Below are 12,219 nucleotides of genomic sequence, written 5' to 3'. Positions count from 1 at the left end.
CTCTGACTATACCATTTCAACTATATTCTGTTTTCCAAGGAAAAACAAAACCTTACTGAATTTTCTTTTCTACTGATGGTGCCTTTTGTCTTTGTTAATATAATCATCACGTTGTACACTTTAAATGTCTTACAATTTTATTTGCCTGTTATATCTCAATAAAACTGGAAAAAATAAAGTTGTTTTTTTTAAAAAAGAAAGGTTTAAAATATATATTTAGGAATAAATCCTGGCAAAATAGCGTAAGACGTCCTTTCAGAAAATTACAGGCTATAAAACTATAAAAATTATTAGAGAAAGAGGAAATATATCATGCATCTGAATTAAAAGATTTAATCATGTACAGATGTCAGACCAATCTATAGAATTAATGCAGACTTCCCCGTCCCTCATTTTTTTGTTGTTTTGGTGAGAAATTCACAAAGTGATAGATGAAAAACTCAAAGGATCAAGAAAATTTTGAAAAGCGGGAGGGGGGGGGCCTTTCTCCAGGAGTGAAGTAATATTTCTAAAGCAAGTTTAGAAACCTTATCCCATCCCATCCTCCCCAAAACACCTTATGCTAGTTGCTATCAAGGCAAAACACAAGGAACACATAGGAGAAAGTACAAAAAACAATGAGCACTAGGAGATCTAACAGGCTTTGGAGTCAAGGAAGGCTTTCTCAAAGGAAATTAATTTCAATATGAGACAGAGACAAGCCAGAAATAGTTAACTGGATAAGGCAATGAGAAAGAGAGAGGAGCATTTTAGGCAGTGGGGACAGCATAGGCAAAGACTGTGATGGAAAAAAAGAAACGCTAAAATACTAAAACCTCAGGAACCACAAGAAAAATAAGTTGTCTCGATCTTCTTTCTTTGTATGGTATGTCCCTGGACATGTGTAATGTCTGGGCCAGTCTTATATCAACACAGGGACTATGAGAGGGCCTTATATACTGACTGAAGATAAGCGTTTGAGAAAAAAATGCTTTCTTACCCCTATTTCCCCTGTTTTTTTCCTTAAAGTTTTTATTACCTTTTTTCCTAGGTCATGATAAAAAAGGGTACTGCCCTTAGTTTTACCCTGTCCCATCTGTCCAACATAGAAGTGCTACCATGTTCCTCCCAAACTATGCCTTAGATCAATCACATCACCCAATGTTAAAGACTCTTCAGTGGCTCCTGATTATCTACAGAAGAAAAGACATTCTCTGATCTAAACCCTCATTACAAAACTGTATTTTCCTCTCCTCTTTTCCAAGTAATCAAATGACATAAGCAAGCATGCTCTATAAACCCTGAAGGGTTATTTCAGCTATGGAGGTGGAATTTATACATATTAATAGCCTGTATAAGCCAGGTACCACTCCTGTGAGGCCTTGCATAGTTAATGGTAGAAAACAGCAAACTATTAACAGAGAGAATTATTTCTCATTCAAAACCAAAATACTCAGAGAGATTTGGCAAGATCTTCAAAGTTACATAGCTAATAAGTCAAAGAGCTGGAATTCACTCACATTAAGGTACACACTGAGATATTTCAAAGCAGAAGCTGTTTCTGCAAAAGTTGGTCTTGAAAGGCAGTTGGCAGTTGAGAGGGTTTGGGTCTATTGCATGAGCTTGGGTGATGTATTTGTTCTCCCTGCTTCTTTGTGACATAGGGATAAGAATATCTCTCATGGTTGTAGTGAGGACTAAATGATACGATGACATCGTTGTGTGTTTTGTATTTGTATTATGCTTTTCTTAAGAGCAGTCATTAACTTCCTAATTATGAACTATAAAGTAATGAAAATAATTTTCACTAAATCTGCCATGTTATTGCCCAACTTGTGAAGAGGATTTTATGATTTTCAAAGCTTATTTACATATGTTGGCCTATTTTATTTTTTTTTTAAAATGAATATGAAAAAAAATCAGTCATGAAATTTTGGACTGTAATTTTTTATCGAGTTTTGGTGTAGTTATTAAAAATAATGTAATGCTCAAAAGAGTTTGCATTCCTTGAACATTCACATCTAAATGTTAAAAGCAGACTCCCCAGAAGCTCAACAAGAGGCAGAGGGAAATGACCTTGTGATTTAAAAAAAAAAAAAAATGCTGCAGATAATCTAGAAAACAAATAATCCACATGTGGGTAATCAAGAGTTGATTAATTGTTTTCAGGGTGTTTAATTGCCTGCTGTTTATCAATATAATTTAAGTACCAGTACACAGGACAGTGATATAAATAGTCCAAGTCAGAACATAAAGACTCCTAACTCTGGGAAACGAACGAGGGGTGGTGGAAGGGGAGGAGGGCGGGGGATGGGGGGGAATGGGTGACGGGCACTGAGGGGGACACTTGACGGGATGAGCACTGGGTGTTATTCTGTATGTTGGTAAATTGAACACCAATAAAAAAATAATTTATTAAAAATAAATAAATAAATAAATAGTCCAAGTACTATTTTTTATGAGAAATGATGTCAGGTTTTTATTAATGATAAAGAGGATGAAAGAACTCTCATTATTTGACTTTGCCATTAAACATATTGTGCTCATTTTAAAGAACTGGATTTTCTTCTGTAGAGAGTAGCAACTAATCAGTTTCCTCTTAGCTTAAAAGTGATTAGGTTAAAGTGATTAGGTTCCAACACATTAGGAACTGTTTTGGGTATGGATGATTCTAGACATTTGCATGTTTTTTTATTATTAGTTATGTAGTTATGATAGAAATCACTTTTTCCATGTATGAGAATGAAGTTGCTTATCAAGTGTCTCATTCTGTAGCTATATTTAATTTTACATGGAGATAATTTGTCATTGTCTGAAGTGACCCTTAAATGCTGATGGCAACAGCCATTTTCAGTTGAAACCAGTGGTCCGTGGGACATTGTAGAAGGAATCCATTCTTGTGTTGTCATACCTGAGGGAGACAAGGAAAACAAGACACTGACATATGTGAGCTTTTTTTTTTTTTTTGTATCTTTTCCTTTCTTATTTTTCTGCTTGTTGGTTTGTTTTTAATGATTGCCTCAAAACATATGTGCTTTCTAGAAAATCTATCCTCAACAGTGCCTTCCACTTTTATTATCCAAGTCAATTTTGATCCCTGGGGTATGACTACTGTTCATGACCGCTGTTGGGTGGCTAAATACTATTTGGAGTTTGATTCTCTATGCTCTGGGATGGCATTTTAATATCATCACTAGATGACTCTTCTAATGTTGCTACTGAGAAAGTTTTAGTTGTCCCTAGGCAACAGGAAACTAGTTCCTAAGACAGAATATGTAATGAAACCATCGTTTTTCATAAAATGTCTTTTTAGTTTTCCATATAATGTACCTACAGAGTACAGAATTAAGGGCTTTATAATCAAAACTAAATAATTTGAGCTTATACATCCTGTACTAATCTTTTTGAATACTTTTATTCAGTTCAGAAAGTTTTGTTCAGACGGAACAGTTCTCATTTGGAATGAAATAATAACATTTTTTTTTTCTCTCTTAGGCCTGATGTTCCCTGTGTATCTAACTCAATTAGATAATGTGAATTTTGGGTTTTAACTGACCAAAAGAAAATAGCCAAGAAATTAATTCTTTGAATTTTTGTCTTTACTGTTTTCTGATATTATACTATGTAAAGCACAATATGTGCATATTTGAAAATGCACACAATATGTGTGTCATTTATATAACTCATAGTAATATTCAAATTTGTGTATAGAGAAAATATACTTCTTAATATGGATCAGATTTCATTTCTTCACTTACTAAATATTTACTGAATAACTAAGAACATATATACCATCAAATAGCTTACAGATGAGGCTGTTTGTTTTAGCTTTGGCTTTAATTAGAACCATGAGCCAAATAAACATGCCTTCTGGTGGGAAATGCACACTTGGGTGATTCAAGCACACTCATTTTCTACTGACTTTCACCAAGCAGAAAAGTTTGCATATACAAATCAAAACGAGCAAGAACGTGAAAGTATCAAATGAAGCACTATATATTATCTGTCTAGTTTTTCTTCACTATCTTCAATAATAGCATGTATATAATTTTAGGAATGACATGAGCATCCTAAATATTTTATAAATTATGTCATATTTAAATTACTTGAGTAATTTCACTACATGAGGAATTACTCAGCAAATCCTTCTGAAATATGAATATGGAGCACTTATTTGTATGGAGCAAAATAGAGTATTTTGGTGTTTCCAAAACTTTAGTCATTTTTATACTAACTTCATAATTGTTGTTATATTTATATAATGCTTATACCAGTATTCCCTTAACATTATTTCTGTAATCTCTCTCACTTTTTAAATTTAAATAAAATTTCACTACTGTACTATTAGTATCACTTGCTATAAATGGAAATAATTCAGAAATATAAATACATGGTCATTAAAATATAGTTGTATCACCTAAATAACATCACACTGGTGGCAGATATATGACATGTGGGGAAACACTTCCTATGTGATTGCAAATTCAGATTTTTATAAATTCTCTTAAAACACAATTTAGATATATATTAAACTCAGCGAGGGCAGAAATTACTTCTGGTTTGTGCATCTTTGTTTCCCTACTACTTAGTACTTGGCACATAACAGGCATTCAATGGAAAATTGAATGGCAAATTAATGAGTTGGTGCATATATTTGCATATTCATCCTCTAAAGTTAAAATAATTAAATAATAAAAACAGTAAGTGAAAATACATTTTAAAAAAGAAAATATCTTTTATCCAGTCTTTGTTTGTATCCACAGTCTTCAAAACACAAATAATATAATTCAGAGCATTCTTATTAAACTTCAGTGAGCATGTTTATATCTCAGGGAAGGGTGCTACAATGTAAGAGAGAACTGGTGTGAGGCAATAAGGAGTGGGCCTAGCAATTGGGAAGAATGAGTAGAGAAAGTAAATAACAAGTAAAAATTGAAATATATATCTGTGTCATGAGATACGAGCTAACCCCACAACTGTGTTCGGGCAATAAAAAAGGACTATATTAAAGGCTAAATATACATGCAAAAGTTGTTTCAGTGGAGAAGGCCTGTTCCATTAATAGTTACTTGCAAATCACCAACACTAATGATCAGATTCTTCTAAAACGAGATACTCTGCAACATCACCCCTCATGGCCTTTCTTCCAATAAACTCACTTCTAAAGCTTAAATTCCAACCTGTTTTCTTTTGTCCATGCACTTAAGAAATGACATAATCAATTTTCTGCATCATTTGGGTTGGAAGAAAGACTGTATTAGGCTGAAATGAGCATAGCATTTTAGCCCCATTTATAATCGGAGATTCATCATTTAGGGAGGGACCTGAAATACAAATAGGCTGTTTCATAAAGCCTAGGAGGCCTCAGTAAATGGAAGCAATCCACATCAGCTATTTGTCAAGAAGTCAGTGGTTAGCTGATTTGACCACTAACAATTATTTTGGCAGTAGGAATTACTGACAGTAGGAACTAACTCTTCAGAAGAGGAACTATAGATGCAAAAACATTCTTAATTGAGAAATACTGTTAAAATTTTGCAATGATATTATATATATATATATATATATATATATATATATATATATATATGCCTATTTCCTAATCTAAGAGAATGGTTTGCACCTTATTTTAGTGAAGGGACTCTGAGTTTATCAAGAAGTAAATGAGTGATGGCTTATTTCTCTCCAAAAAAAAAAAAAAAACACAGTATATTTATTTGTTCAAAAAATTGTCTCTTCCAAAATTGAATACAGAAAAAGGGAAATTTAAAAAGAAAATGAGTGATGCCTGGGTGGCTCAGTGGTTGAGCATCTGCCTTTGGTTAAGGGGTGGTTCTGGAGTCCCAGGATCGAGTGCCACATCAGGCTCCCCTTGAAGAGCCTACTTCTCCTTCTGCCAGTGTCTCTCCCTCTGTCTCTGTCTCTCATGAACAAATAAATAAAATCTTCAAAAAAATAAAAAGAGAGAGAAAATGAAAGGAATATATATTTCGAAGATTTGGGAGTTAAAGGAGACTGAAGTAGGAAGGAAGTACATAATGTGGAACTGAAGTGGACTGTCTTCAGCTGCGATAGGACTCCAAACAACAAGGCCCCCTTCAACACAAGGGACATCGTCATGCCTGGTCACTGCACCAGAGACTGTCATGCAGGTGTGGGAAGCATATAAGAAAGGGCTATCCTACATTGGCGAGTGAAATCTTCAGTCATGGCATAGGACTATCAAGATGGAATTAGGGTTCATGTGAATATTTTTTGGCAGCTGTGATGATGGGGTGCCATCTTATCATTCATCAGGGTATGAGTCAATCAGAGCACCCAGAAACCCAGAAGGTATCTGAGAAGAAGGGGACACTCTGTAAGTCAACTCCAGAAAATACTTTTTCCTCTATGAGCAAAGGAAGAGACTTGGATTGGCGTTCGATATTCTCCTCATTAACAGACTGAATGAATAAACCCATAAGACTTTTAAATGGCAGTGTGCAAAAATCTGACCCAAAAAGGAGAATAAAGGGCTTTCATTCTTTGGGAGAAGCAATTAAGCCATTGGAGGAAATATGTGAGACTGAAGTTATATAGCTGTGTTTATTTTTTTTAAGATTTTATTTATTTATTCATGAGAATACACAGAGAGGAGAGAGAGAGAGAGAGAGGCAGAGACACAGAGGGAAAAGCAGGCTCCATGCAGGGAGCCCAACGTGGGACTTGATACCGGGTCTCCAGGATCACATCCTGGGCTAAAGGCAGCGCTAAACTGCTGAGCCACCAGGGCTGCCCCAGCTCTTTGTTTAGACAGTTTTCCCAATTTCAATCTACCTCTGCTTGGATGAAGGAACACACACCTGAAAGTCAGGCAACTGTGGACTTTTAGGTGACCTTGATTAAATTCCTTAATTTCCTTTTGCCTCATCTTTCTTTCCTATGCTCATTACACTATCTGGCAAGATTTTTTTTTTTTTTTTTTGAGGGTTGAATAAGGTAATATATGTGAAACCCATTAAAAAGTGACATAAATGGTATATTATTCTTGAAAGCATGAAGCATGTTGCTTTTGCTACTGGAGATGAATGATATTTAAGTGAGGATAGTAGGTTATGCTTATAGTAATAAAAGACCCTAAAATCCCGGTGGCTAAAAGCAAAAAGGTTATTTCTTGCTCATACTCTGCCCCTCCCAACTGGGAGAGGAATGTGTCCCCCATTACCCTTACTCAGGAACTCAGGCTGATCTTTATTTAGAGCCCCTGGAGAATGCTGGTCATTGTGATGGGGAAGGGTACATGTGAACCACAGGCTGCATCCTAAAGTCTCTGCCCCGAAGTGACACATGACACTTCCTAATTGCCTCCATGCATTCACATCCCAATCCTAGCTTGTGTCCAAGAGAAGCGCTAGAAACATATGGTGAGCAGCACTAATGACTCTCATAGATTGTTTCATTTTTTTCCATTTTGGATGACTTCTTCAACAGAGAAGCCAACTAGATATTTCTCCTGTTACTCATACCACTACCTGCTTTCTATATGGCTTTCAACAAGCCATATAGCCAAGCGGACTTTCTGGAGTTTGTGTTTTCTCAGTTTTAAGGATTTGCTGGCACTAAAATATCCAGTAGCTGTCTAGCAGAATATTTTAGTTTTAGGTAGAAAAAAGCAGTAATTGTGTAACATTCTGTTTTTGTTCTCTTTGCCAAACAGACATTGACGAGTGCTCTGATGGCTTTGTTCAGTGTGACAGTCGGGCTAACTGCATTAACCTGCCTGGGTGGTACCACTGTGAGTGCAGAGATGGCTACCATGACAATGGGATGTTTTCACCAAGTGGAGAATCTTGTGAAGGTCAGTACAAAGAGAAGAACTAGAGTTTAAGAACACTTTTTGAACTTGAGGAATATGTAGTAAGTTCTAAATAAAATAACAGAAATCAATCTAATGTTTAAGTTACTGGTAATTTTTGCTGTGTGTTTATACAATGATGATTGGAAACCTGTTAAAATCTAACCTTTGTTTGCTAATTCTGATAATTAACTGATTTTCGGATATTTAAAACTTGTGACACTAAACGAGTTTTCAACGGGTATTTGCAACTGTTGAAGTGTATTTTTAGAATGAATAAACCCACAGTATCCGAGAAGATTTTTAAATGGCAACATGCAAAAATCTGACCCCGAAAGAGTTAGAAAAAATAGATGAGGAAAGCAAGATAGAAGGAAAATAGAGGGAGAGGAAATATGATAATGATATGGCCAAGGATAATATTCACAATACACACTACTCTGGGCTATTCCTAACCTATCACTTAGCTGGCAACGTTAGAGCTGTTTAGGGAATGTTCAGTGTTGGATACAGAAGATACAATCCCTGCTGCAGAAGAGATTTCAATCTAATAGGATTGGGAAATTCAGTCAGATTATATTCAATTATATATCATTAATTTTGAATTATTTTCAGCGAATTGACAAACCACTCTGCCCCTCTATACCCCCTATTAAAGGGCGTGATTTATAGAAAGCAGGCAGGATGTACAAAGCCTCATGAGTAATTGCCGGGGAAACCACCCACACTGAAAGGACTTGCCATCCAGAAGTTTGGCACAAGAATGAAAAACAGAGCAAACCTCAAGAAGTTACCCTTTTTCCATTTGTATTTATACCTTCATAGATTAACAGCCCGAGAGAATAAAGTGACTAAAATGACACAGTCACTGAGGCCTTGGAGGATCTAACTTAACAGTACTTGACACCTAACTGATAAGATGTCTTTTATTCTTGGACCTCAGAGGGTTTTCGTAAAGAGGAAAGTGAAGCAGTCTTGGGTGATAGATGCTTTCATGCACTTTGTACTTTGCTGGCTGCTGCAGAGCTCTGGACCTGAAGCAGAGGGTCCATCTGGATTTTTGCAGTGGAAGGGGAATGCTGTTGCCTTACCAGGGGCTAAAACCTGGTGCTTGCAAATAACCACGGACCTGTGGTCTGAGAGCTTTGCTTTCCCTGGCGCATGTCCCAGAGTGAATACTTCCAGTCCTGTAGAGAATGCCGTGAACCATGGATTGCAAATCAAGAGGCAGACCAAAGAGTGTGATTTTACACTTCCCCCATAAACTACTTGGCCTGTATTCTCTCATCTGTCATGGGGAAGAAGTCTAGCTTTTTTTTTTTTTTTTTAATCTAAAAGTGCTACCTTTTTGTTAAGATGGTCACTTTAAATTTATATTTAAATTTAAATTTCACTTTAAATTATATACACAAAGAGTAAATATAAGCCGATTATAAAACAATTCAAGTCATACACAAATACCTAGATTAAAGCTGAAAATACATCTTAATTTCATCCCTCCCCTTTCCCCATCCCTCCTGCTTCCCTAGGGGAAACCTGTGCTTGGTTTTGCTTGGTACCCTTGCACACCCTTCCCATGCAGCAGAATGTGAAGGGGAAAAAACATGTACCTCTGCCGACTATCTCACTTTACATTTGCACATTTCACTATGTTTGAAATTTCTGACTGCAAATCCCAGGAGGGCTGTATTCGTTATCTATCGATGCATAACAAATTCCCCCAAAACTTAGCAGCTAAAAACAACAAAAGTCACCTGACAGTTTCTGTGAGTGAGGAATCCATGCACAGCTTAGCTGGGGGACTCTGGGTTCACAGTTTCTCATGAGGTGGTGGTCAAGTTGTTGGTCAGGCCTGTGGTTTCATCGTGTAGACTTGTCCGAAGTGGGAGTGGGGTGGTTGGCGTGGGGGGGGGGCAGGACTCTGCTTCCAGGGTCACTCCTGTGGCTTTCTGCAGGTCTGGTTCCCGTAACACAAGAACCACTCACTCCACAGGGCTGCCTCGGGACGTGGGAGCTGGCTTCCCCCAGAGCAAGCAATCCAAGCAGAGCAAGTGTCCATGGTCTTTTTATAACCTCATCGCAGATGTGCCATTTCATGGCTTCTCTACGTTCTGTCTGTTAGCAGTGAGTCAGAAGTCTAGCCAGCCCACATTCAGGGGCAGAAGATGACATGAGAGTATGAGCAGTGGTGAGGCTCGCTTGGATGCTAGCGTATGGGCTCCCTCCTGCAAGGGCCGTCAGCCTTGCCCAGTGTGCTGATTTTATTTCCATAGTTACTTTCCCCTACAACTCTCCAGTAACAGCCATTTCATACCTTCTCTAATCTCCTCAAGTCTTAGGTACCACTTGCCTTTCCTTCATTCTCTGATGATGGCCCTGCTGCTTATTTAACCAAGAAAACAGAAGCATCTTTGCACCAGGAGCTCTACTAGCTTACTCTTGTTTCTTTCTTTCTTTTTTTTTTTTTACTCTTGTTTCTATCTGCTGTTTTCCCTTCCTCCTGTTTCACTGAATTAAGTGCCATTTCTCCTATCAGACGTTAAACGCTCTGTAGTACCTTACATCTCACCCCTCTCGCCTGCTTGAAGTCTCTGTCTTTGTGTTACCCACATTCTGGTCCTTATGATACTCTTTCTTATCAGCATACAAGCAGCCTAGAGTAGCACCCATCTTTAAAAAGAATAAAACAAAAACAAACAAAAAGTAAAAAAAAAAAAAAAGTAACTTGCCATGATATTGCTTGATTCTCCAAACATTGCCCCCACTTCACTGCTCTCTTCTAGAACAGAACTTTTTGAAAGAATCTGTTATATTTGTTATCTCCGTTCTCTTGCTTCCAACAACACCGTAGTACCCCAGCCCCACTGAATGCTGCCCTTTCAAGATGACTTAACAGTTTCCACGTCATCAAATTCACTACTCAGTTACTCTCTCTTTGCTTGACAACTCACGCTTTTGAAGCAGTGGATCACTTCTTACTCTCAAAACAACTTTCTTCACTTGGCTTTGAGGTTGCCACTTTCGCCTTTCTCCTACTCTATAGGCCTCTCCATTCCCTCTCCAGAGGACCACATATTCAAGGCCCCAGGACATTTGGCAATCTTCTCTATCCATTCTCAAACTAAATCAGCCAGTTCCATAGTTTCATATGCTGTTCATATACTTCTATTTCAGACCTTTTCCCTAGTTGCAGATTCATATATCTCACTGCTTACCGGGTATCTAACTTGGATTTCTTAAAGACAACTCAGACTTAATGACTAAAATACAACTCTTGATCTTGATTTTCAAAATATTTTCCCAGTCTTACCACTTTTCACCGTGTCTATTGTTACCATGTTGGTCTAAGCCATCATTATCTTTTGTCTGCACTAGTGTACCTTTCTCCAAACTGGTCTCCCTACTTCCACCCTTGACTCCTCTAGGGTCTTGTTTTTATAGCACTCTAGGTTGCTTAAAATCAGAAGAGCATGCTCCAATTCTGTTCCAATACCTGGAGGCTTTCCATTTCTCTTCAGAGTAAAATCCAAACCCCAACAATGGCTTTTACAAGGGTCTACGTGATATGAGTACTTGGCTTTCTTGCCATTTTACAAAAATACCAAACTGACTCCCTTCTCGTGTGCTTTTCTTTTTGTTTGGAATGTCTTTCCCCAGTTCTTTGAATTTTTCATTCATATTATTCAGATTTCCTCCTAAATGGCTTCTTCTGGACTCCCATCCTAAAATAGCATCCTTCTCTAACACTCTTCACTTACCTTGCTTCACAAGGTAAAAAGAAAAGTGGGCCTTCATAGAAAAGTGGGCCTATAGAAATTATAACTTCTCTTGAAGTGATTGAGTATATTACTTACTTTCTTCATAGAAAAAGTGGGCCTATAGAAATTATAACTTCTCTTGAAGTGATTGAGTATATTACTTACTTGCTTATTATCTTCTGCGAAATGTAAGCTTTAAGAGTCATAGATTTTTTTTGCTTGTCAGCCACCAGTGCCTCAGACAATGTTTGTGTCAGAGTGTACAAAATATATTCATTTGCCCAATGAAAAAGATTAAAACAGATAAAAAGATACAGATGGATACATAGATAAATAGATAATATTTAATCAGAAGTACATTAGGAATATAACCTGTTAGAACTGGATAGTAGATAGTCCTATCTTAAAACTAAATATATATTTAAAAGAAACTAAATATATAAAGTAGTGATCAGGACAGAAAAACAAAACATAATTAGTGCACTCATGAGTGTCCAGAAAGTAACAAGGAAAATTAAACTAGGTATTAAAAATAACACATGATAAAGATGAAGATGGGGAAGTAAAGGATTGTATAAGATGCTTATGCAAAGAAAGGCTTTTCAAGGAAATTAAACACAGAAACAGTGGGAAATCTTTTTTTTTAAT

General features: G+C 36.9%; 1 protein-coding gene across 4 annotated transcripts in view; it reads left to right on the top strand.

Annotated features, from left to right (window-relative positions):
- NELL2 (neural EGFL like 2) overlaps nucleotides 1-12,219 on the top strand; it is a 378,038-nt gene that overhangs the window by 346,019 nt on the left and 19,800 nt on the right. For all 4 annotated transcript variants that reach the window (XM_041736868.1, XM_041736866.1, XM_041736865.1 and 1 more), the window contains one exon: nucleotides 7,676-7,816. In XM_041736868.1, the coding sequence (XP_041592802.1) occupies nucleotides 7,676-7,816 (141 nt within the window). The remainder of the gene's footprint in view (nucleotides 1-7,675; nucleotides 7,817-12,219) is intronic.

This window comes from Vulpes lagopus, chromosome 21 (assembly GCF_018345385.1).
Source record: "Vulpes lagopus strain Blue_001 chromosome 21, ASM1834538v1, whole genome shotgun sequence".
In the NCBI taxonomy this organism is placed as follows: domain Eukaryota; kingdom Metazoa; phylum Chordata; class Mammalia; order Carnivora; family Canidae; genus Vulpes; species Vulpes lagopus.
This window is presented reverse-complemented; position numbering and strand designations above follow the sequence as displayed.